The following is a 26,987-nucleotide window of genomic DNA, read 5'->3' on the forward strand; positions in this document are numbered from 1 at the left end:
CATCTATTTTCCTGTTTCACTGTTACTCTTTTTAAATATTTTTCAATGTGAATCTCTTGCTGTCGGATTATTATAACATCTTTTTGAAAGTGTGGTTTTACTCTGAAAAGTTGCGTTATAAAAGTGGCATAATGGTTCCATAATTATTACCTAATAACTCCCAGATGAAATTCACTCATTTCACAAGTAAAAATATTTTTCCTGAGTGTCAGCCTTGCGAAATAAGCCACGTATCTGAAAGTCAGCCTGGAATCCTTCTGACTTCCATATCCACAACAATAAGCATTCTGCAATCAGAACATAGTTACCCATTTTGATTGTAACTCAGCTGCAGTAAAACACAGCCCCCTCCCCCAGAGCTGTATTGACTGGCTGTGCAGTATTAACAGGAGATAAGAGTAGTTAAAAATTACTTTTGTTCATTTAAAACCAGCAGAAATTACAAGGAAAACGCAAAGGGATCAGATCTTGTGAGAAAGTAGGGTCCTATTGTTATAGTTACTTCTCAAAATAGAACAACATTGAAATGAATGTGTTGTTTAAAAACTATTTTGCCAAGCATAGTGGGGTCATGAGGAGAGGAATGGGAAATAACAGAAAAAATCAGATACGTCTGTTTTTCCTAAACTATGAGAAATAGGTTGGAAGATCACTTGAAGGAAAAGAGACTATTTAAAGGGAAAAAATAGACTCAGAGAAGCTAGATCTGGAGAAGATTTATTAGATCATCCGGATCCCTGACATTGTAAGATTGTTCCCCATGGTATGTTTTCTACTGTGTTTAAATATTGATGATGTCTTTCTATTTCCACCATCCTACAAATCCCTACCCCTTTGCTTTTTTTCCGCGCTGCTGTGGAAGTTCATATAACTGAAGTGTTAGGAACTCACAAAGGCCCATCTGTCACGGTTCCCTCCCCACTCTGAACTCTGGGGTACAGATGTGGGGACCCGCATGAAAGACCCCCCTAAGCTTATTTCTACCAGCTTAGGTTAAAAACTTCCCCAAGGCACAAATCCTTTCCTTGTCCTTGGATGGATTCTGCTGCCACCACCAAGTGATTTAGACAAAGATTCAGGAAAAGGACCACTTGGAGTTCCTATTTCCCCAAAATATCCCCCAAGCCCATTCACCCCCCTTCCTGGGGAGGCTTGAGAATAATATACCAACCAATAGGTTAACCAAGTGAGCACAGACCAGACTCTTGGGTTTTTAGGACACTAAAAACCAATCAGGTTCTTAAAAGAAGAACTTTATTATAAAGAAAAAAGTAATAGAAGCACCTCTGTAAAATCAGGATGGAAGGTAATTTTACAGGGTAATAAGATTTAAAACACAGAGGATTCCCCTCTAGGCTCAACTTCAAAGTTACAAAAAGCAGGAATAAACGTCCTTCTTAGCACAGGGAAAATTCACAAGCTAAAACAAAAGATAATCTAACGCATTTCCTTGCTATTACTTACAATTTTTGTAATCTTAGATGCTTATTTCAGGTAGGATTTTAGGAGATGTTTTTTTCCTGCCCTGGTCCCTCTCTGTCCAAGAGAGAACAACAAAGAAAGTACAAACAAAACCTCCCCCCACAGATTTGAAAGGATCTTCTTCCCTTATTGGTCCTTTTGGTCAGGTGCCAACCAGATTATTTGAGCTTCTGAACCACTTACAGGTAAAGGAGAGATTTTATGCTACCCTTAGCTGTATGTTTATGATACCATCTTGGACAGGTCTCTGAATTTTCACTCTCCTCCAAAGAACAGGTCTATCATTGCTGTTGTACGCTGACTAGCGTACATACTGTATAGGAAGAAGAAATGCCTATCTATGGATAATACGGCTCAGCCATCATTGCTCTAGGAACTTTCACTTTTGGTACTTCCTGACAGTTTTCATTTAACTGAGCAACCTAATGGGGGAAAAAGCTACTTCTGAAATAATGAAATTGAATGTATACGTTTAAGAAATGAGGAAAGCCACACCTTAGTGCTTCTGATTGTTGTTGTCATGACTACGATACCAGTTAGCCATTTCGGAGTGTAATTGGAGAGCACAGTTACTTGGGAAGGCAGAAACTTTAGAATTCCAGATGCAAACAAGCCGACTGGCTGTTAATAATGCTACCTGATGCCTTGTAACTCCCTCTGACGTGTTCTCTTGCTGTCCAGAAAGGTCCTGCCTGATGTGGCCTTTACTATATCTATTACGACATGCTTGCTTACACAGCTTTCTTTTTTGTTTGAAAGCCAAAGGCACGTCCTTGATAGCTGAATATACCGTGGTGAGAAAAGAACTGGACAACGTTCACTATAAGCAAAACCTCCATCTGGAATTCTGGACTCCAAGATGCCTTTGAGTTATCCCAGCTTCCCATGGTCCTCAGGTGTGGAAATCTACTGGACTGTGATTCAAACAAGGAATTTCCCTGAAGCCATGTCTGTAGCAGTGAATATTGTAAATGGACACTGGATGAAGTTCAGCCACATAATTGCTCTTACCAGTGTTAACAGTGGTCTGGACTGCTTGCTACAAGTCTGTGAGATTTTGCCTACAGGAGTACATCATCTTGCCACTATTTGACATAGATTGGCTGGCAAAAGAATGTTTGGGGACAACCATTACTGTGGACTCTTTATGCTGATGGTGTCTTTTGTAGGTTATTAGCCACCCAATAGGCGCTGTCAATTGAAAGAACCCCTTCAGCGGGGGTACAATGTGTTAGGCACAATGAAAAGAAGCCCTCAAGAAGGGAATATGGCTTTAGTGTTTTTATAGCAGTGTTCCTTTAATGGAACACAAAAATAGCACAATTCAGAAACTAAATAGTCTGTGTTTTGCCCAGCCTTTTGCAAGTAATTTGGGATAAGAAGCTGTCAGGAGTTTCAAAACCTTTTAAAAACTTGTTTGAGGCCATTGTTCGAAAAACAAATATAAAAATAATGTTGTACTTGCCTGATGGAAAAGCAATTATTATTTTGAATAAGATTCTATTGCAAAAGAAAGTAAAAATTGTTAATTCCTTTTGATGAAGGAAATCTGAATGCAGAAGTATCAGATCAACAAAGGCAAATAACCTAAACTATTCCCAAAGAACATATTTTTTGACCTATACTGTATACCAGAAGCCTTTGTTACTTTAAAGAAGAACTCTACTAGTTGATTTAGGTTGGTTGTACCTTCCGGCCTGTAAAAACAGCCCTTTTAAAACTAAATATTTAAAGATTTTTCTGAAAGATTTTCAGTTAGTTTATGCCTTGTTCTTGTAATCAAATCATTAACACTTGTCATGCTTTCAGCTACCCACAATAAAATATTTCAGAATGCTGTACTAGATGCTAGTTAGCAACTGAGTCCAGCTTTAAGTGCACCTGGATGGGTTACTATCATCTTTTTCTCAGATACAGATGTTTTGTGAATAAAGGGGACTATACTATGTTACAGTCCAGACAGTCAGTTTTCATGAGAGATTTTATCTTGTTTTAAAACATCTCAAAAATGAAATCCTTTAAAGGGCTTTAGCATTATTATAATATCATTGATTTGGATATTTTCAGTAAGCTTTTTAACAGTGAATTTTGAGACTTTACTTGAACCTTCATTAAGGGGTGCAGTAAAGGAAAACAATTTCTAAATCAAGAATATACTCTTTTGCCTTAAAGGGGCACCAGATATTGCTGAGATCAGACAATCTGAGCCTATCAAATTATTCACACAGTCCAGCCGCCTTCTCCCCATTTTGGTGGCGCATCGTACATCAGGGATTCTCAAGCCACTAAGAGCAGCAGGTGCTTGGTTACCTGTTCACATTTCCAAGTTAACATGAACTTGCTGCAGAATTATGATGTACTGCAAAACAACAGCAAGCCTCTATGCAGACACTTTAGCTTTGAGTTTATATAAAAGGTCACCAAGAAAAAACACTTCAGACGTTTATTATGCAAACATAAACTAACTGTATTTCAGGAACAAAAAGTTGAAGATGTAATATGATGTCCAACTGAAAAGATTGTTTCCTGCACAGTGGGTGTGAAATTCTGGCGCCATGGAAGTCAGTGGTGCCAAGCATTCACCCTTACATGTTTCAGTCACAAGTGCAATTTGGTTGGAGAGACTTACATTTCAGGCAAATAGAAATGTATATTAATCAACCTTTGTGGCTTTAAGTGATGGAACATCTTTAGTTGTGTAAAGATTATGTTGATCTGAAAGCATAATGGCAAGTCAAAGCTCATTCAAAACCATGCAGACATTTGAAAGTTAGTATTTAATCACGGTGCTTCATGTAGGGCCAGGTTTTAACTACATCGGCATCAGGGCTCGTAGTTTTAATCTATTGGGACGAGGAAGTGAGGCCATCTTAAATTTCGTCTGCCCTTGAGTACAGACCTGCTTAAATATTACAGGTTAGATCTTGGTTCTAAACAGAACACTGTTCCTGAAGCTTTTATTGTCTCTCATAATTCTTACTGTAAATAATTAAGGAAGCTTAAAATTAATTTACCTTGCAAAATTGAATTTGTAGTGGCTGGGTTCTTTCTAGACAGTTTTTCGTAGTAATTTAAGAGAGACAATTTTTATAGGCTTTCCAACTTCTCCTTAGGACTCCTGCAGTTTTCTTAACCTAAAATATTGCTGCAATGATGAACAAAGAATTATACAAAAAAACCTACTTTTGTATCTTTATTTTGGAATTTCTTGTTCTATTATAAATATTGAAGTATCCCTATTTCAGAAGACATATTTTGTTAATTGATTGTACATATTTAAATATGTATTTTTGCACAGGTCTTTTTTTCTTATATCCAGTTTTGGTACAATTGAGATCATCTAGTATTTATTTATTAATTAATTAAAAATAGCAAATACCTTTTTTATAATTTGAAGTGGTTCACTGCCAAGCTAATAGTAACATGCCTACTTTGCAAATTAAGGGATGCCTTTGTTTTGTGAAAGTTGTGTCCCTTTTAGTGTCTTGGGAGTGGATACATACAAACTAACGCCAAGATCCTGCAATTGGATCCATGCAGAGGTCCACCGCAAGAATCTGATTGCAGGATCAGGGCCTAAATGGTCTAGATGGCATTGCTAATCAGTTGTCTGATTCCCGGAAGACTACATTTAGTTAAGTGACACTCGGCTTCTCTTTTTTTAGGATGTGTGTGTGTGTGAGTGTGTGCGTGCGCATTTGTATGGGTCTCATGTGGTTTAAAACTAATGGAAAAACTGAAAGTGCCTGATATAACTAGTTTTAAGCTTGGACTGTTTAGACAGCTTCTCCTTAAAAGACTTGAATGTTCAGTTGAAATTTTGGAGCTTGCTTTTTCCACCTATATATTTCTAAAATTTTAATTAGAAGGGGTTCAAAAAACAAAAATGACTGATGCTGGTGATTTTTGTAAAGCATTTTAAATAGAATAACTTGTTTTGAAACAAGCCCATTAATAATGCATCTCAAAATAATGCCAAGGGTTACATACTTTTTTCAAACGGAAATTTACAGAACTGTCTCCTTTTTTTGGTTATTCATTCGTAAACGATCTAGTTTAGAAAAAGAGAATGTTTAAACTATTTTGTATTCCAGAAAAAAAAAACAAAAAACAAAAAAAACAGATAAGTACCTCTTAAAACCATTTAAAAAAATGTGTGATTTTCAAATGTCATTTCTAAGGCAGTTGTCTTCCTCTAAGAGTTCTCTTGCCAAGGAATCTCTGTTGTCTCTCACTCATCCTGTCCTGGGGGAGGGAATCGGGCTTGAAAAATTCTTAACTTTTCACTGTTGAGCAGAAAATCATTTTTACATTTTATGCGAAATATTTTACGTTTTAAAGAAAATTTTAAAATGAGCACTACATAATGTCAAAGTGAATGTAGGCCTCGAAAGTATCTTGCTCAGTGTTGAGCCTGGTTCTAAAAAGCAATCTCCTGTGTAAAACGTGTGAATAGTTTGATAATTTGTATACATAATCAAGAGCATCTGATCAGCTGAACTTTGTGTTGGCTGCTGTATAGTACATGAACAAATGTCATGGGATAGAAAAATTACTTTGGATATTTAAAAGAAAAATAAATATATAGTCTATTTGTTTTGTAACAAGTTTCTGTAAATAAAATAATTTATACTATTTATAAGAAAAAGGCGTGCTTTGCTTCATGAAAAAAATTAGTTTGTTGAACAAACATGTTACTAACCAAGGCGATACAATTAGGATTTTTCAATAAATGAGGTTGGTTGCATGAAATACATTATATGTTTCTGCTTCATTATAGTACCAAGCAAAACAATTTAGCATTGAAGGCAGACATCCATATTGATGTCTCAGTGAACTAATTTCAGAGAATTACTTTGGGTCAGATTCTGCCAGCCCTTACCCTCATGTACATGAGGCTGGTAGCATCTGACCCTTTAAAAAGTACAACCTGTTTGCTTTGGTATATTCTTGAGAAGTGTCTAAGTACTTTTCCCGGTTCCCAGAAAGTTTGATTATTTAAGATTCTTATTTTATGGAGTGTAAGTAGAATGACTGGAAGAAGCTTTTTAATATTTCTGTTTTGAAATACAAAATGCAGTGTGTTGAACCATATTTCTTTATTTTAAAAATACGTTTCTGCCATGAAAAAATACAGAAAGATACCAGGGCGTAGGGTTACCAGAATATAGTTCATCACTTCACTTCAGGCATGGAGTATTGTGTGACAGAACTCTGATTTTATCAGCATACCTAATTCATAGAACATTAATCAATAGAAATGGCCTCCGAAATAGGATCTGGCACTCCTTGTTCAGGCAGATCTCCCACTGATGGTGATGAGAATTTGCCTGAGTGAGCAGTTCCGTATCCCACTCAATATCTAAAGCCCTGATCCTGCAAGCTGATCAGTGGATGGCCTCAGATGGAGACCTATGGGGCTGGTCCACCCACATGGGTCAGTTTGCAGGACTGGGGCTTAAGTTTTGGTCAAAGTCTCGTTAGTAATGTGGTGCTCCACGGTTCCATTAAGTAGCAGTAATGGTGTCTCTCATTTTTATAGCACAAAAGGAAGAATTTTTTCCAACTTTTCTTTTAAAAGGAGTATCTGACACAAAAGCTATCCATTTGCGTGTGGGAAGGAGGGTTCCCACTTTGGTATTTTTTAAATGTTTTCTTCGCAGTTTATTATGTAGGCTTCAGTAGTGACTCTTAGGACAAAGGATGCATTGAGTTGCTCAGATGAAATGGGATTTATAGCCCTCTCTTAGACACAAAACAGCTCTTTATAACCAAAATTACGCCAGTTCCAAGGTAAAGATTTTATTTTCTGGCAAGTCACCAGTTCATCCATCTAGCAGTTGAAGAGTTAAAGGTTTCTGATAACATTCTTTGGAACTCATTGCTGGAGTTTGTCATTTCAGATTCCTTCCAACTTACAAATTGCTTGCTTACAAAATGCAAATGTTAGCTGGCGTGCTAAGCTCGAACCAATGGCACGAACTGGCCAGGGAAGGGGCATTCATTTGGGAAGGTCCACGTTCTATTTTAAGTGATGATCTGTGGGTTATACAGTGAAGGCTTCAGGCTCCCCTCAGGCCACAGTGATTCTCCCCTTAGGGGCAACAAAATGTTTGCTCAAAGGTCAAGTGTAGAATTTGCTCCTTATGTTGTTCCCATTATTTATTATTGCCTTTGAGTCCCGCTCAGTAGCACTCAGTGAGAAAATACACACTCCTTTAGTACCCACCACTACCTCTAACCTTTGTGTCTCTTCCTTCTGCCGTCTCCTTTCTCCTTCTCACCTTTTTCCCTGTCTCAGTTTCTCCTCTCTTCTTCCCTCTGCATTTCCTTTCCGGTAGGTATTTCCAGTTGTCACCTCCCCATAGGCTCCACTCCCCTCTATAGGCGAAGATGATCAGCAAGACAGTAGTTAATGTTGATACTGAAGTTTCATCACTGGGCTTTAGAGATGGCTGGCCCATGAGATGTTCACAAGACTGGGGAGTTTGCGACTCAGCTACTGTTTCAGGCTGGCTGCAGACAGCAAGAGGCTGCTTTGGCAGCTGCATTCAGATCACAGAAGGTTATCTTGGCATTTTATTTTACTTTTTAAAGATAGGATTATGGGCATCATCCCTCACGTACCCTGGAAATTGATGAGTGACTAGTGTATGAAAGTGTTGCTATCTAAATGTCTGCTCTTAAGAGAGAAAAGAAGATGCCTCAAAGCTCCCCATAAGCAGGGTGCATCAAACGCAGGACAGGCACCATCCAATATGGTGCCACTTCCCACGATGTACTGAAGTGCGGGTGGGGGTGATGATGTCTCTCTTGTGTATCTTAGCTTCTGCTTGCCTGTATCTTGGTAGGCTACAGTGGATGAGGTGTCCCATGAGGAGCTTGCTAGGGTGCCCAAAACATGTAGGATGGAACCCCCGGGATGGGGTACATAGATACGGTTAAGGAGCAATTCAGGGCTCAAGTGATCCTACCTGGTCTATCTCGAGGAGTTCAAAGGAGAGCCAGACAGCTCAGTAAGGGGGCCAAACAGCAGATAGGATAGGGGGATCTAAGCTGAGATCTCTTGAGTAAGGGTATAGCAGGAGCCCTTGCTGCAGGGGTCTGCATGCAGCAGCAACCTCAGGTCCCAGAGGAGTGACTAACCTATCCTTAAGGAACCCTCCCCTTGGATTGGCTCTGAGACTGTGGCCATGCCCTGGACTGGGAAAGTGTTAGGAAGTGGCCCAGGGAAGCAGCCTCAGAGCCCTGCTGGATGCTTGGTATTGCTGCTACTGATAGACCCCTGGATTGGGCCCAGTCTTTCCTATCAACCAACCAGGAAGGGGGCACAGACCCTATCTCCCACCCTCCTGGAGAGAAGGGGGGATAGAGATATTGTCCTCCCTGAGGCAAGGGTGTGCAGCCCACAGGGGCCCAGAGGTGGGCTGAAGACTTCCTTCTGGGGGGATACCTCTGGATGTAGATATCGTGTTGGACTGTCACCCTGGAAGGGGGTGACTCCACTGGTCGCCTGGCCAGAGGACTGAGTCACTAATTACCATAAGAGGGACCGCCACAGCACTGGAGTCACTGCTCGCCAGAGACGCTGGAGACGGGAGAGCTGGGACTCAGTGACCTAACCGCTAGGCAGCACCACAGGTAAGCCCAGCCCAGTCACACCACCTGAATTCCTAAAGCCTATAAAGAGCAGTTTCTCTTCTGCCCCTGCTCAGCACCTGAGCAAGTTTTCCACAGCAGAAAAGCCTGTAAAGTAGAAAAGTTTGGACCCAACAGATAATGTTCGCAATGTCTACCCTGCTGAAAATGGCAGGGCTCTTAAAGCAAATTAACATAAGAACGGCCAGGCTGGATCAGACCAATGGTCCATCTAGCCCAGTATCCTGTCTTCTGACAGTGACAAATGCCAGATGCCTCAGAAAGAGTGAACAGAATTATCGAGTGATCCCTCCCATTATCCAGTCCCAGCTTCTGGCGGTTAGAAGCTAAGGGACACCCACAGCATGGAGTTGCGTCCCTGATCATCTTGGCTAATAGCCATTGATGGACCTGTCCTCCGTGAACTTCACTGATTTTTTTGAACCCAGTTATACTTTTGGCCTTCGCAACATCCCCTGGCAATGAGTTCCACAGGTTGACTTTGCATTGTGTGAAGAATAAGGGGTAAATAACACTTCCCATACAGAATCCCTTTAAATGAGAACCAAGGCTGGTGGACTGTTGGTATAACCCTAAGATGTCAATCTCCTCCCTGCTCAGTGTATTTCTGCTGCTTCCAGGATGGATTCAGATTCTGCAGAATATATAGAAAAAAAGGCAGCCCAAGCTCCTGGCCTGCAACTGGAGAGCGCATAGCACAGCTCGGGGAGCGAGTGGAAAAGTGGCTGCAAGCCACAATGCTGGACCATCTGTGAACAGCAGAGCAGCAGGTAAACAAAGGGATTTCCTCAGCCACGGCCCAAAGGGAAAAGCAAGGTACCAACAGGCATTTGGGGATTGGAAGAAATGGGGATTCCACCTGGGAAAATACAACTGAACGAGGGGAGGAGTGAACATCCAAGCCACGCGTTCGGAAAGCAGAACTACCAAGGGTCTCCGGGGGCTACTGAAAGCGTGTTTGAGACAAACACGCAGTTTTCTACCAAGTAAGTGTTTCTGGGTTTGGTTTTGAGGGGCTGCGCAGCCAGAGGAAGATCAGGAAGCTTTGTGCCCTTCGGTGAGCCTGCACCTTGAATACTCTGGTTCTGGCTACATGCATGACGTCAGTGCATTGCGGAGAATTCAAAAAGCAACACTGGTTGTGGTGGGATTGAGTTATGGAAAAATATGTGCCGTTGGGCCTGCAGATTACAAGGCTTTGGAAGGGTGTTAAAACCAAAGCATGAGAGAAAGCGTGTAAGGTGCTACCCATGCAACCAGGACAGAACTAGAAGTCATGGTCATGAAGCAAAAGAATACTTACCCCAAACTCTGGGGCAATGCAAGTTAGCTCCAGGTTACCACATGTGGCTGGCCCGTGCCAGCTGACTCGGGCTGTTTAATGGCAGTATAGACAGCTGGGTTTGGCTTTGAGAGGTCCCAGAGCCTGGTCCTCAGCCCAAGCCTGAACATCTACACTGCCATTAAAAAAGCCCTGTGAGCCCACGTCAGCTGACACTGGCCAGCCGCGGGGATCTAAGCACAGAGCAGACAGACTCTACAAGGTCTTGTTTGTATTGTTAACTCCTTGACCACTGAGGAGTTTCTACAGCACCAGATATACTAAGAATTTGGGGAATGACTGGGGTGGGATTCTTGCAATCTTTGGACTTCATCTTTGCAGGAAGGCCTACTTTTAGATTTGTACCACACACTGACATGAGCTAGAGCATCCCAGAACCCCTCCCTGTGATAACACCCAGGACACAAACGTAAATACAATGGGAAGTGCACAGCCTGTGAACGTCCTGGCCCCTTCCCCTGCTGTTTCGTTGACATTTGAAAAAATTGTACACCACCTTTATTTTCCTCATTCAGGTAAACGGCATAAACCCTGGCTGCTCCCTCTGAATCCAGAGGCCAGGTGGCAAACATCTATTGGTGAGAGACAAGCTGCTGAGCTTACACAGAGCTCTTCTTCAGGTCTTCTGTGAATCCAGACAGGCATGGCCTTCAACAAGTGTCATCTGGGCAGTGCATCAGGCCAAAATTTCTCTCCCTGCTCAGCGTCAACTATGACCGTGATCACTGCAGCACAGCTGGAAGCCCTGAGCAATCGCTGAAAGCCTGAGATCAGTCAGGTATGAACTCTCCTGACTAATTCCGCCAGCTCTTGATCCCGCCATCAGCTCAGGGAGTGACAACTGAGAGGCGGTGTAGGTCAGAGCAAGCGATCTCCTGTGGAGAAAGGAGTAGGGAGCAGCAGGAATGAGGGTTGGGGATTTTTAAAGAGGGGAGGAATTAAAAGATGAGGCCATGTATACTTGTCTTTCGTGCAATTAACGGTCTAGGGGATAACGCTAATCACCCTGATTAAGCACCTTACTAGAACAAATTTATCCCAGATAGTTAAAAATAATCTTCCGTTTTGGCAGTTAGAACGTGCGTTATTTATGCTCTGAATTGGCTCAGTGCTTTTTCACACAGCCGTGCAAATGAACTGTATGTTCTGAAGGCTTGCTTCATAAAGGGAACCTATTTTTGCAGTATCCTAACATTCTGCTCACTTTCATTTTGGCAGGAACAAAAAAAATAAAAAATGTGAAGTCTTCACAACCAGATTCACCAGACACCATAAAGGCAGTTCCTCTAGGAGTCTAGGTATGGAACTGGGGGGTGGTATTACGGTGTACTGAGGATGATGTTTTAGTTTCTTCCCCTGTTCTTAACTGAGTTAAAATATCAGCAAGGACTTATGGGGGCATGTACTGTAACTCAATATCCATACGTTGCGGGTGTCTGTTCTCTTCACTGTAGGGTTGAAATATGGATGTGAAAATATGAAAGCCAAGTTAGAATTTTAGTGAAAGTTTAATTCTGTGACAAAATGCAGGTTAACCCTACCAGGGGGGAAAATGAAGCGGTAGCACTTGTGCTCCATTTAATTAGTCCCTGAAAACAGCTTTTGGAGCAATGTTCCTGTTGTATTAGCTTGAATTGTCAGACTGAAGCCTTAAACGGATTCACTTTGGCAGGTTCTACTTACAAGAGCTGTGTTAAAAAAAAAAAAAAAAGGGGGGGGGGGGGCAGTGATTGTCTCTTCCTTTGGAGAGGAGCCAACTCATGGCGTCATAGGGTTTAGAGAAACAGTCACATCAAAGCACTGTCAGCTATTTAAGGCCTGTTCAAATAGAACTATTGAGCAGGGGAAATTCATCTGTACCCCCAAAAGTTCTATAAAACACTCACCCCCCACCCTCAAAATCCCATTACTTGAGCCTCTGGCTCCTGCCACCTGTAGTGAGGCCTGGCAATGAGTGAATTAAAGGTAAAAAGATTGCTCATGGCCAGCCAGAACTAACCTGAAGGTATCACTACCAGCTTGCTACTTTTCATCTAATATACAACAAGTGCAGGTTAGGAAAAGAAGCAACCAGCTGTTCACAGCAATGAAAACAATCTGTGAGCCTCTGACTGAAATACTGTATTAAAGGAAGGCTTGCTAATACAATGAAAAGAGAATCTGGATTCAAGTTAAAACTCCAGCACTGTTAACACAGCAATTATTGTGAGAGCACCTACCACTGTCCCAACGCATAATTAACTGCTTTAGCTGACGCCACAGCAACGAACTCTCAAAGCTCTCCTCCATTATTCATACTACGCGAGGCAAGTTAATGAAGATCAGGATCTTTTTAAACTGGAAATGTGCGTGAAATGTTTCATTTTTTAACAGCGCCCACACTGCTATTGCTTAGAAAAAGTTATGGGTGAACTGGCCGCCGCCTCTTTCCCAACCAGCTGACTACAAACTCAGGAATCTGGGAGGACCCAACTTCCTAGAGCATGCATTTCAGAACAATCCAGTGAAGAGCGATCTACAGTATCATGATATAAAGCGACCTCTCATACGCAGAGCTTGTTGCTGAGGGTTCTAACCTCCACAGGCCAACAAAGGGGTGTTAGGATATAGATATTCAGGCCTGTCTGTAAAGGCCTATACTCTAAGAATTTAGGTGCATTCTTATCAGTTAGCTAGTTCTAGAGGTATAAAAGAGAGAATCAAAATCACTGTCTGACTGTATAAGGCCTTTTCTCACTTGACAGCCTGAAGCCCTGTTCTTAGGCCAAGGCCTTTGGCTAAGCAGCAGAGGCAGCCATAAGCTGGGAAGCGACCAGTCACATCCTCACATCCCAAACTAATCACATTGAAATAAGGTGCCATTGGGTTGTTAGGAATACAATCCTGTCCTGATAATGCCTATCGCCTCCAGAGAAAGGGAAGTGCCTAGAAAATGTAAAAGGAAACTTAGTTTGATAGCATCCTGTCTGGCAAGAACTCACTTATCAATAGCCAGGATGTGAAATCCTCATTTCTGTGGTGTTCTGTCATTGTAGTCCCCATTTCCCTATTGTTTGTCTGTATAAACCGTCTGGTGCTGTGATTGTTTCTGTCTGCTATATAATTAATTTTGCTGGGTGTAAACTAATTAAGGTGGTGGGATATAATTGGTTAAATAATCATGTTACAATATATTAGGATTGGTTAGTTAAATTTCAGTAAAATGATTGGTTAAGGTATAGCTAAACAGAACTCAAGTTTTACTATATAGTCTGCAGTCAATCAGGAAGTAAGGGGGGGGGAACAGGGACACAAGTAAGGCTCTGTGGTGTCAGAGCAGGGACACAAGTAAGGCTCTGTGGTGTCAGAGCTGGGAAGGGGGACACTAAGGAAGGAAACTGGACTCATGCTTGCTGGAAGTTCACCCCAATAAACACTGAATTATTTGCACCTTTGGACTTCAGGTATTGTTGCTCTCTGTTCATGCGAGAAGGACCAGGGAAGTAAGCAGGTGAAGGAATAAGCCCCATAACAAGGGGTAGTTACTCAGACATAGGGAGATGCCCAGAGTCCCCCATGGCACATGGAGATCGAGTGTAATTATGGTCCTCTACACTTCATTCACCTGCACTCCCTTCCATACATCCCAGATAAGAGGTTTGACACCCATCAGAACACGTGACCATCTTCCCCAGCAATGAATGCAAGGTAAAAACGTGTGGCTCCCAAGCACTTCGCATCGAATTGCAGCTAATATCACTGCTCTTGAGAGCTTTTCCTTTTTTAGAGAAAGCTTTCAGCCATCCAACTCAAGCAAGGATGGTGGCAGCAGCTGCTGGAGGCTCTTGTTAAGGACAGAACTGTGTGTCACTGGGACAGCAGCAGCCTCCTGAACCAGAGTTAAATTGTCTTTCTCCACAGTGTGTGATTTATACTGTGGATTGATGTCTCAAATGGCATTAGCATCCCCTACTGTTTCATACCATCGTTCTGAAACTTGGAAATCTAACTCAGTGGTTAACCCCAACTGTAATGCTCAGATAATGTAACTGATCAATGCTCTTTACCACATATAGCATTAGTAGGCAGCTAGCAAATATACCATTTTCAGGGCAATGTACTTTAATCAATTAAAGCTACAATCTATGTAACTAACAAAGCTGTCTCAATTCTGTACCTTATTGGTTAGGGGGTGTGCTGCTGTAGACCCTCTACTCTTTGTCTGTCAGTGTCTTTAGACTGTAATCCGTTTTGGATAGGAAATCTCTCTGTATAGTGCCTACCACCATGGGGCCCCAAACCCTACTGAAGCCTTTAGGTACTACAATAATGTAAAATTTCCTTCTACTGCTAAACTATCTAGGTTTCTTAGGCACAAATGAACACGTTCCATGAGTAATTCTGGGATTGTCACTAGTTCTTTTTTGCTCACAAATATTAGCCCAGCTTTCTAAACATAATAGCTTACTATGAAACAAAATACTGAACGTTGTACATGAACATAGCACATTACATCTGTATTATAGATTTAATGAACTGAGATCTGAAAACATGAATGTAACGTTTATACAGTTCAGTTGTTTACATAATGAAGCAGACTGTAAAAACCCTACTTCTCACTTATAATTTTCTTAGCTACAGCATATCAACTCATACAGTATACATTACTTCCAAAATGGTCTTAAACATCTAAATTTTTCATTCCGTTATTTTTTTAAAAAGTGTTACATATTAATTACTCTGGAAAGTTTCTGAACTCTATTTAGCAGCAAATCTCCTTTCTTGATGGTTTCTTGGTACTGCCAGTTCTTGCTATCAGGCCTACAAATTATGAAGAAAGGGTTTTAGAGTAAGAAGTCACATTAAACCATGACAAGCTTTTCAATAACTCTGTCAATTCAGTAACTGATTAGAATATACAGCGTTACACCAGATTATAGATACTGTACCTGTTAGTTTCGACTATCTCGTTTACTTTGTCTATTTTGCAATGCAGTCGCCCAGCTGCAATAAATCTTGAAAGCTCCCTAGTTTAAAAAAAAAAAAAAAGTATGTTCAATCTATAGATGTTGCACAGAAGAGTTGCAGGCCGCCCCCAAAGTGTCTTGTTTTCCTCCCACCCCACTTTTAAAGAAATGCCTTAAAGTCACCCCACTTTTAAAGAAACGCCTTAAAGTTCTTTTTCCCCTACAGCTATTTTTAGAAGAGCCTTTCATGTTCTACCTTTGCTCATCTACTTCCTTTTCTTCTTTTAAACTGCACCTCATTTGTTTGGACATTAGGAGGTGGTGGTGTATTGTGTACATTTAGTTTTTATTCTACTGTACAGCTCCTGAGCATTTGACACGGTCTACAGTTACATTAGTGGAATGGCTCCGAAGCAAGGCTATTACATGAAATAACTGGGTCATTGCTTCCTAAAAACTTATACTCTGAACCCAGGTAAGGACCCTCTATTCAGAACTCCCTATTCAGCCCAGGCTCCTACTGAAGCCAATGGGAGTTTTGTCTCGTCACCGAATGCAGAGTGATGTATTTCATGCTTTGTGGAAAGCCCCCTTTCAATTCTGGAGGTTGAAGTAAGTTAGCAGAAGGCAGCAACACAAACATGATTATCCCACCATTTCTATTTCTCCTACTACAAACCGTGTCCAGCCCATTCAATCCAAAATCCATGTATGTCTCCCTTAACCTCTTGCCACACACAGTGCAAGCATGCTGAAGGTACCAAACCCTTCCTATCATCTCCTGATTTTGTGGGTCAGCTGAAGGAGCCAACAGTCTCCTTACCAACTCTGAGCACCCCCACATCCTCCTTCTGCACATATGTTCTGATGCTGTACTTTTATCCCACCAGCAATGTTAAATGAACTATCCTCAGTGATGGGCAGTAGCACCTGTGCTCAAATTACTCTGAATAGACAGTCCTCTTCCCAGTTGCCACTGCCCTCCTATACCTCTGAAAAATTCAATCATACAGCATACTTCTCATGTTTCAGCCCCTCCTATAACGGAGAGTAGCCTTACTACACATTTTTACCCACCCTAGTCCCTTGCCTGAAAGTTTCCGCCCACAAGGCACAAATTAACTGCCTGGCATTGCAAGTAGCTGATTTAGCACAACCTGTCAACGATTTTATATGTTTTTCTAAGAGAAACAGTACAAAATTGTTTGCCATTTCCTAGTAGCCCTGCATGTTAGATTGTTTGCTTAATAAATTGCTGCTCACGTTAATTTTGTTTCCTGGTCCAACTAACGCTTATGAGGCCATATCGCAATATAACAAACGAGAATGGTTTATTATGGATCAAAGTGTGGATATGAAGGAAAAAATAATGCTGGTGCTGAACAAGTGCCTGTGAATGGATAAGGACTGGTTACACGCTTCGTGTTGGTCTGTTTCCACAGAACTGTTTGTGGTGAGGAAAGAAGTGACAATGAAAATAGACAAACCCATATTCCCATAGTAGAGCATGATAACATGGAGAAGTACCTATAGTAAACCAGGTAAGTCACAATCATTAATAACGATCTACTCTCACAATTAATAGAAACTGATCTCATTAATATGATTATATTCAGTTTCCTTTCAAATGTTCATTTTTTGCTTTACTAATTTATTTATGTACATTTCAGTCAGGACTCAGATTCCTGCCTATTTTTTCTTAATTGGGAATATTTTAAAAAAATACTTATAGATGGAAGCAAGTTGTTTCTCTAGAGATATTCAAACACAAGCTGGCTGTTATAGGTATCATAGGTAAATCCACTAATCTTTCACCCTAGATTTAACTTCAAATCCCAATTTAGGTCACAGTGAAAACCAGTTGTTTGGTCTCACCTTAGAACTGGAACTGCAAGTGCAGATTGAGGTGTGATTTTGCAAAGCTTGCACAACAGCTGCCTACACTTTACCTGATTTAAACAACAAATATCAGGTCCAATCTACACAGCAATTATAAAGTGAGTCAGGCGATCCAGTTAAAACTTGTGGTGAAGATTGGATTTAAGTGTCCCAAAACTAGAACACAGACAGTCAAAATTTAAAGAACATGATGAAGTCTCATCTACATCATAACTTAAGTGTGTTATATCCTAGTTCCCTAAATTCAGTTGTAGTTGTCCAGATAGCCCTTAGTCTTACCATTTAAAGAAAAAAAATATTTTCCTAAGGTCTCATGATGCTTCATGTGTAAAAACTAAACATAAATTTCTTATGCAAAGAGAAAAAGAAATATTGGACAATGATTTTTTTTTAAACAGACTAAAGTTAAAGTGATTTCTACCCTTAAACATGAGATTAGTAAAAAATAATCTTGCATGCATACACAGATAACTTGGTTTGTGGATGGTCTAAGTAAATATCTCTTCTCTCTATTTGGTATCATCTGTTTATTTGTAGCAGTATCATTGTAAACTCATTACTTTATAAACGATGACTAAAGTCTCTAACTTACGAAAGTTACTTTTCACTTACTGATCTATGAATTCTACACCGACTCCAAAAGCTTCTGCCATGTACCCTAGTGTCAGTGACCGGTAGGATTCTAGGAGCTGGCTGTAAGCATGGATTCTCATTTCCCGTACATAATAACGGTAGTGAGGAGCAAACAGCCAATCTTTTTTCATCTCTTGCTCTACAATAGCTGAAAAGATAAAAATCACAAATACAGTCTATAATCTCTTAGAGTTAATCTATTCCTGGTTATACACAAAAAAAAAAAAAAAACCACCCCACATAACAAAGTTCAATAAGCAACATGACATGGTATGTGGTTGTACAGGATCCCTGTGTCCCGTATGTGTGCATTGAGATATAAACGCACAACCAAAATAGATACTCACATCTTTAACGATAGCACCTGGTTTGTGTTTGCTTCATCAAAACTTGTTCTTAAGAATAGAACAGTTGAGGGTAAGACTAGTTTTCTATTGAGAGGGTCTTAAACTGGCTTTAAGAAACTACAGATGCTTCAGGAGCTCTTGGTTTTTGTCAGACTGGCACGTGCAGTTCTCAGCAGCAGCTGAGGTCTGCAGCTGAGATTTTCTACCCTCTGCTTCTGGTTGCAGGGCAGCCATTCGGATCCAGTCTTCTCCAAAGTAAAGGGGAAGATTTTTTTAAAATTATTATTTTTGCTACCCTAGAACCCATTTTCATGGAAACTGGAACAGAAACCAGCAGCATGAAAACTGACAGCACAGTGACAACAATGAAGAATGGATTTTAAAACTGTTTTCTTCCCTCATTTCTGCACTGTTCCCACAGAAATCAGTTCAAAACCGCCCTTAATAGCCAGTGGCTATGAAATCTCCCCTTTGTAATTTAAACCTGAAAGTTCAGATTTTAAAAATTTAGAATCCTTTGACTTCCTGAAGCATCCAGTGTTTTAAATTTATAAAAAACTGTCTTCATTTTTAAAGGAAGCCTTCCAGAATTCCCATTTTAATGGAGTTAAGTACTATTACGGTCCCAATTCCACAACCAGGAATCTTGTATTTGCACACAGCTTATGGGTCTGACCATAGAATTAGGACCAAAGATAGCAAACTAGCTCTTTGATCGCATCCTGTAAGATGGTACCATGTGCCCACATTGTCAGAACCTTTCCTCATCCAACCAGATGCCACCTTTCAAAATGCTCATTTTATAAGAAAAACATTTTAGAGAGCCATAAATCCTTGCAAGAGCAGCTTACTTTACTTCACTGTGCTGCAAAGGGAAAGTGGTATTTAGGAGTGATTCACCTAAAGTAAATGGATGATTTTAACTGTCAGGGGTTTGACAACACTAACTACACCTATAGCCCATCCCCTAGGCAATTCTACAAAACTCAGCTACGATTTGCAGCAAGCTGCTCACAGGACCTAATGAGAAACACAGGACAACGATACTGGTGTATGAAACATCCTTACCTAATGACTGGAAGAAGACTGAATAACGACATTCATAGAGTGAAAAAAGATACTGTCGTACTGTTGGTAAACTATGCAACACTTCCAGAATCTCTGCCCCTTTAATAACCTGAAAGCAATCGAACAACATTTAGAAGTTTCATATACTAGTCTGAGAGAGAACATTAAGAATAATCTGATCAGCTTGAATCAGTGCAGTAATTTGCTTTACTTGCCTTCTCTCTGAGGTCAGGTCTGTCTAACGCAATCATACTGACGTAGACAGTATATGTTACAAATGTTTTGTAATCCATAAGTTCATAGGATGTAAATGTTGAAACTGTATCAAGAAAGAGTTCTGCTGCTTGTTTGAAATCTCGAATAGCTACGCAGTAAAGACCTTGGTAGACTTTTAGACGATTTCTCCTGTCCCAGTCTCCTCCTTCCTCTATTAGACTTAAAACAAATAAGATATATAGTTACATGTTTTATCTGAAATAATGAGTACAGTACATTTAACAAGGTTAGAGTGCATAAGGATGTCTTAGTTATGAAGTACACTATATCGCAACCATTAGAGCTTCAAAAATGCACTTATCAGTCGTAGGTGGGACGCTTTCCTTGGTAAGTGAGGCCAGAATTCAAGCTACATTTTAAAAAATTAAAAAGTTTCTAGCTGATTTAGTTGTGATGATAATTTTCCAAATGTGAACCTATCCAGTACTGTGATCCTGAGTCCGCAGACACACACCTCCAATGTCTGTTGCTCACAGCTTTGCTCACCAGTAGTAGACTAAAATCATTTAAAAAACTGTTAGGAAAAACCACCAAAATCTGTGGGCAGCTGTGAAACTTTCAAGACCCCTGTAATGCTGCTGTAGCCATGAGCAGCAGCAGAGGCAGGGCCAGGAGCCATTCACAGGGGAGAACACAAAAAATAGTGACTGAGGGAAGAGTACAGTTAAAGATCTCTCATTGCAACAGCCAAGATGATCAGGAACCAGTAGAGGAGACCAGCTCATTGGAGCAGCCTGAAAGTGCCATGGTGTTAAGGGGAAAAAAGTTCCTTCTCCCTTCTAGCAGCTATAGGCAGGAAGAGGTTTGAAATTAAAACTCATCAAACACAGGCTAGTCAGGAGCAGACACAAAAGATTCAAGCCCCAAGGAGCATCCAAGAGCAGCAAATATCCTCACAGAAATCCCAACACCTCCACCTCCCCGCTCCCAGCAGCTGGAGGTTGTAAGGGCACCAGCGTTTCTCATATGGGATTGCCCCATGACTAACTGATCCAGCATCCACTCATCTTTCATATCTAACTCTAGCTAGTGGGTTTATTCCTCTGGCTAGTTGGTATCTGATAAGTTTTTCAAGCCCCGGTTAGAATCGTTTGTGTCTTTCATAACTTTACTCAGGACCATAATGTATAACTAGATTTAATTTAAAATTAGTAAATAATGAGAACACAAATGTCACTTTATTTTAATTATAAGCTCTTTGTAGCAGGAACTCATATTTCTTTCAGATTGCAAAATGCACTGTGCACTCATAACAAGAATAAATACTAATTTTTTAAAATTATTAACAAATAAGCCAAACTTATTCACTCGTAATCAGGCAGTTCTAGAGCTATCTTCAAACCTAGTGTTTTGTTAGACATATGCAACCAATGATGCTTTACTTCAAACAGAGATATTTGCCACAAGTCTAACAATGGTACCTTTTTGCCTTTTCGATATTCCGTGTGATGAGGTCATTATCCATGTAAAACAAGCCAATTCTTAGAAGGTAGAACACAATATCCAGACGATGTCCCAGTGCCACAGTTTTGTCATATGTTTTACGAAAAGCAGTCAGAGCTCCTTCCTAACAAGACAATATTTTCTAATATTAGAACATAAAAAGGAACTGGCACCCCACTAAAATGTCTTATCAAGAGAAGCTGCCTTGGGCGTTACCAGGGTAGTGTACAGATTTATCTTGCTGAAGGACATTTTAGCAGTACTGCGGGGGCAAAACAAAAACCAAAACACAGGCAAGTGAAACGTGTCTTGGCACTTAAAAAAGCTGGCAGCTACCTCAGAAAGCCAGTTTAAACTAGGTTAACATACTCTGATCAAGATGCACCATCCATAACAGAACTGTACAACTGTCTATCCTAAATAATTAAAATACCAACCTTTTTCAAAAAAGGAGATTAACATTCACAACTTGTCAAAGTTTAAATCTGAAGTTCCAAAAGTTACTCCCAAAATAGCTTAACAGAGTCCCCAATGCTTATATAAATACAGTAACTAACTCACATTGCATATGCAATTATGATGTAACAGCTTAAAAACAAAACACTAGGTAGGTAGAAAATACTGTCTACAAAATGTTTTGAAAAGTTTTAAATGGCAAACTTTTATTTGTTCTCTTCTTAGTTTGCCTTTCACTTCCCAGTTTTATATCCCTTTCCTTTCTCTTGCTGCACTGCTTAGATCTCACCATTCACCCCACCCATGCGTGGTTCTATTTTCTCCAGATCATGAGTCAGTGGGCCTCCTCTAAATGGATAGCACGCATAAATTTGCCTGGTTTGAAAGACGAAGGATGATTTTAATGACAGCAGCCCAAGGAACCTGGGCCTTTAACTCACCTTGTCCCCAATTCGGCACAGGTACTCAGCCTTGGCCATCATTGCATCGCGGATTTCACTCTCCCCCAAGATCTTTTCAGCATCTTCCAGTTCATTGTCGAGACGTTTCAACTCTTCCTCATTCGCCTTTTTCATCTTATTCAACAGCTCCATGTCCATCTGCCAGTCAAGGGGCTTGCAGAGTGCTTCATAGTATGGGGCCATATCTGAAAGAGAAGTGGGGTAGCTCTCGCTGTCATAAACATTGCTGCAGGATCACATATCAACAGTCTAAAGTGCTAAAGGAAAACTCCCATTGAGGGAGGGATATAACCAGATTAGTTATCAGGCAGCTGCCTCTTAAAAGGACATTTAGACACTATGCATTGAAGATTGTGTTTCAGGTTCTCTTCCTCTTTGACATTCTCCTGCCTCTTATGCATAACTCATTCACTTCCCTGGTCCCCAGCCTGCTCTTTAGCTATTTCATCCACTTGTTGCCTCTTGCTATGCTTCTAGTCTGGCTATTAGGCTGTCTTTACTTGCTTATATAGCACAGAGCGCAACTGGACCCTGATGCTAGACTAGCACTGCTAGGTGCTACTGCAAGATAAATAACAGCCCTTTCTCTTCAGCAGTAGAGACCGTGGGGCACAGAGACTGAGATGCACCCAAACCTCACATAATAAGGTGATGCTGTGGAACACTAACCCCAAAAGGTCAGTCCCTATGGACAGACCTACCTCTCCTCTCCCCCCACCCCCATGAGTGCTGGCAGGGCACCCTGAAGGCCCACAGCTTGTTACCGGGGAAGGAGAGAAGCCCCAGGCTGCACTCCCTCAGCAGAGGACGGAATGGGGTCTGAGGTTGGGGGGATGTGGAGGGGGAAGAAAGGGGATTGGCTGTGGGATGTTTGGGGAGGGAGGGGCTGGGAACTGGAGGATGGTGGGGAGTGGGGAATGGGACTGGGACCTCTAAGGGAATGGGGACTGCATCTGGTGCTGGGGGATGTGGAAGAACGGGGGGGGACAAAAAGGGGGAGGAGGATGTGAGGGGAGAGGGCTGGAGGCTAGGGGCCGGGGCCAGTGAGGGAACAGGGCACTGAAGTAGGGGAGGGGACCAGGGGGCCGTGAGAGGAGGAAAGGTGGACCAAAGGTGGGAGAGGAGGGAATGGGAGTGGGGGCCAAGGGCCTGGGGGGACAAGGGGGGGAAGAGGAGGGGGGAGGGAAGGGAACAGAGGTGGAGTCCAGGGGCCCAGGAGGGAACGGGACCGAAGAAGAGGAGAGGAGGGAACAGAGGGCTGGATCAGGGGAGAGGGCCCAGGAGAGAAGAGAACGGTGGCAGCGGAGGGGACCCGGGAGGGGGGGAGAGGTTGGGGTGGGGGAGGGGCCCAGGAGGTAAGTGGGGAAGTGGGATACTGGGAGGAAGCAGGAGCGCACGAGAGGACATGGCTCCTGCCTCATACTGAGAAAGAGAGACAATCAGCGAGTTATTTCAAGTGCCTATACACAAATGCAAGACGCCTGGGAAACAAGCAGGGAGAACTGGAAGTCCTGGCACAGTCAAGGAATTATGATGTGATTGGAATAACAGAGACTTGGTGGGATAACTCACATGACTGGAGTACTGTCATGGATGGATAAAAACTGTTCAGGAAGGACAGGCAGGGCAGAAAAGGTAGGGGAGTTGCACTGTATGTAAGGGAGCAGTATGACTGCTCAGAGCTCCGGTACGAAACTGCAGAAAAACCTGAGTGTCTCTGGATTAAATTTAGAAGTGTGAGCAACAAGGGTGATGTCGTGGTGGGAGTCTACTATAGACCACCGGACCAGGGGGATGAAGTGGACGAGGCTTTCTTCTGGCAACTCACGGAAGTTACTAGATCGCAGGCGCTGGTTCTCATGGGAGGCTTCAATCACCCTAATATCTGCTGGGAGAGCAATACAGCGGTGCACAGACAATCCAAGAAGTTTTTGGAAAGGGTAGGGGACAATTTCCTGGTGCAAGTGCTGGAGGAACCAACTAGGGGCAGAGCTCTTCTTGACCTGCTGCTCACAAACAGGGAAAAATCAGTAGGGGAAGCTAAAGTGGATGGGAACCTGGGAGGCAGTGACCATGAGATGGCTGAGTTCAGAATCCTGACATAGGGAAGAAAGGAGAGCAGCAGAATACGGACCCTGGACTTAAGAAAAGCAGACTTTGACTCCCTCAGGGAACTGATGGGCAGGATCCCCTGGGAGAATAACATGAGGGGGAAAGGAGTCCAGGAGAGCTGGCTGTATTTTAAAGAATCTTTAATGAGGTTACAGGGACAAACCATCCCGATGTGTAGAAAGAATAGTAAATATGGCAGGCGACCAGCTTGGCTTAACAGTGAAATCCTTGCTGATCTTAAACACAAAAAAGAAGCTTACAAGAGGTGGAAGATTGGACAAATGACCAGGGAAGAGTATAAAAATATTGCTCGGGCATGCAGGAGTGAAATCAGGAAGGCCAAATCACACCTGGAGTTGCAGCTAGCAAGAGATGTTAAGAGTAACAAGAAGGGTTTCTTCAGGTATGTTAGCAACAAGAATTAAGTCAAGGAAAGCGTGGGCCCCTTACTGAATGAGGGAGGCAACCTAGTGACAGAGGATGTGGAAAAAGCTAATGTACTCAATGCTTTTTTTGCCCCTGTCTTCATGAACAAGGTCAGCTCCCAGACTACTGCACTGGGCAGCACAGCATGGGGAGGAGGTGACCAGCCCTCTGTGGAGAAAGAAGTGGTTCTGGACTATTTAGAAAAGCTGGACGAGCACAAGTCCATGAGGCTGGACGCGTTGCATCCGAGAGTGCTAAAGGAGTTGGCGGATGTGATTGCAGAGTCATTGGCCATTATCTTTGAAAACTCATGGTGATCCGGGGAAGTCCCGGACGACTGGAAAAAGGCTAATGTAGTTCCCATCTTTAAAAAAGGGAAGGAGGAGGATTCGGGGAACTACAGGCCAATCAGCCTCACCTCAGTCCCTGGAAAAATCATGGAGCAGGTCCTCAAGGAATCAATTCTGAAGCACTTAGAGGAGAGGAAAGTGATCAAGAACAGTCAGCATGGATTCACCAAGGGCAAGTCATGCCTGACTAATCTAATTGCCTTCTATGACGAGATAACTGGCTCTGTGGATGAGGGGAAAGCGGTGGACGTGTTGTTCCGTGACTTTATCAAAGCTTTTGACACGGTCTCCCACAGTATTCTTGCCAGCAAGTTAAAGAAGTATGGGCTGGATGAATGGACTATAAGGTGGATAGAAAGCTGGCCAGATTGTCAGGCTCAACGGGTAGTGATCAATGTCTCCATGTCTAGTTGGCAGCCGGTATCAAGTGGAGTGCCCCAAGGGTCGGTCCTCGGGCCGGTTTTGTTCAATATCTTCATTAATGATCTGGAGGATGGTGTGGATTGCACCCTCAGCAAGTTTGCAGATGACACTAAACTGGGAGGAGAAGTAGATACACTGGAGGGTAGGGATAGGATACAGAGGGCCCTAGACAAATTAGAGGAATGGGCCAAAAGAAATCTGATGAGGTTCAACAAGGACAAGTGCAGAGTCCTGCACTTTAGGATGGAAGAATCCCATGTACCGCTACAGACTGGGGACCAAATGGCTCGGCAGCAGTTCTGCAAAAACGGACCTAGGGGTTACAGAGGACGAGAAACTGGATATGAGTCAACAGTGTGCCCTTGTTGCCAAGAAGGCCAATGGCATTTTGGGGTGTATAAGTAGGGGCATTGCCAGCAGATCGAGGGACGTGATCCTTCCCCTCTATTCAACATTGGTGAGGCCTCATCTGGAATTGGGCCCCACACTTCAAGGGCCCAAGGAAAAATTGGAAAGAGTCCAGCAGAGAGCAACAAAAATGATTAGGGACTGGAACACATGAGTTATGAGGAGAGGCTGAGGGAACTGGGATTGTTTAGTCTACGGAAGAGAAGAATGAGGGGGGATTTGATAGCTGCTTTCAACTACCTGAAAGGGGGTTCCAAAGAGGATGGCTCTAGACTGTTCTCAGTGGTGGCAGATGACAGGACAAGGAGTAATGGTCTCAAGTTGCAGTGGGGGAGGTTTAGGTTGGATATTAGGAAAAACTTTTTCACTAGGAGGGTGGTGAAACACTGGAATGCGTTACCTAGAGAGGTGGTGGAATCTCCTTCCTTAGATATTTTTAAGGTCAGGCTTGACAAAGCCCTGGCTGGGATGATTTAGTCGGGGATTGGTCCTGCTTTGAGCAGGGGGTTGGACTAGATGGCCTCCTCAGGTCCCTTCCAACCCTGATATTCTATGAGGGGGGAAGCAGAGGGGGCCAGGGGCCCAGGAGAGAGAAGGGCAGGGGAGGGGCCCCGGGGGGGAATGGGGGAGGGGACCGGGTAGTGGGGGAGGGGACCAGGGAGAGGAAGAGGCCAGGGCCCGGGAGAGGAGGGGAAGAGAAGGGGGAGGGGTGGGGGGTCAGGCGGTGGGGAAGGGGGCCAGGGCCCGGAAGAGGAGGGGGAGGAGGGGAAGGGGTGGGGTGGGGGTCAGGCAGTGAGGGTGGGGGAGGGGGCCAGGGCCCGGGTGAGGAGGGGGAGGGATGGGGTGGGGGTCAGGCGGTGAGGGGGCCCGGGAGGGAGGGGTGGGGTGGGGGCCAGGGCCCGGGAGGGAAGGGGGCCGCGCAGTAGGGGAGGGGGCCAGGGCCCGGGAGAGGAGTGAGGGAGGGGCCGGCCCGGCCCGGCCCGGCCCGGCCCGCACTCACTGTGGCGCCGCACGGCCGCCATGAGCTCCTCGCGCACGGCGGGCTCGGGGCGCTGCGGCCGCAGGCTGAGGAGGAAGCGGAGCTGGGCGATGCGCAGGTCGGGGTTCTTGGGCAGCCCCTCCTCCTCCAGGTTCTCCAGCGGCATGGCGGGGCCGGGGCAGCGGGCGGCCGGCGGCGGGGAGCGGCGCGGCCAGTGACTCAGCCGCCGAGAGACGGAAACCGGCGGCGGCCGCTTCCGCCCGCCCGGCCCCCGGCT

The 26,987-nt window shown here is 43.1% G+C and overlaps 2 protein-coding genes and 1 long non-coding RNA gene across 8 annotated transcripts in view; 2 read left to right on the plus strand and 1 right to left on the minus strand.

The window, feature by feature from the left end:
* The window catches only part of ATXN7 (ataxin 7), a 104,575-nt gene extending 98,445 nt beyond the window's left edge, over window positions 1-6,130 (plus strand). For all 6 annotated transcript variants that reach the window (XM_037903615.2, XM_037903618.2, XM_043551797.1 and 3 more), the window contains one exon: window positions 2,242-6,130. In XM_037903615.2, coding sequence (XP_037759543.1) covers window positions 2,242-2,259 — 18 coding nt within the window. In that variant the 3' untranslated portion in view covers window positions 2,260-6,130. The remainder of the gene's footprint in view (window positions 1-2,241) is intronic.
* A 5,483-nt stretch (window positions 6,131-11,613) lies between these two features.
* LOC119566763 lies at window positions 11,614-19,687 on the plus strand. Its single transcript, XR_006292330.1, has 2 exons — window positions 11,614-11,781; window positions 16,872-19,687. It is a non-coding gene; the product is annotated as an uncharacterized LOC119566763 (long non-coding RNA).
* Window positions 14,977-26,987, minus strand: PSMD6 (proteasome 26S subunit, non-ATPase 6). Its single transcript, XM_037903622.2, has 8 exons — window positions 26,732-26,987; window positions 21,992-22,197; window positions 21,074-21,219; window positions 19,592-19,811; window positions 19,377-19,485; window positions 17,941-18,109; window positions 15,412-15,489; window positions 14,977-15,283 (listed from the first exon to the last, which is right to left on the minus strand). Exons 1-8 carry the CDS (start codon window positions 26,874-26,876, stop codon window positions 15,187-15,189), a joined length of 1,170 nt encoding a protein of 389 aa, XP_037759550.1. The 5' UTR covers window positions 26,877-26,987; the 3' UTR covers window positions 14,977-15,186.

Source organism: Chelonia mydas, chromosome 7, assembly GCF_015237465.2.
Source record: "Chelonia mydas isolate rCheMyd1 chromosome 7, rCheMyd1.pri.v2, whole genome shotgun sequence".
NCBI lineage: Eukaryota > Metazoa > Chordata > Testudines > Cheloniidae > Chelonia > Chelonia mydas.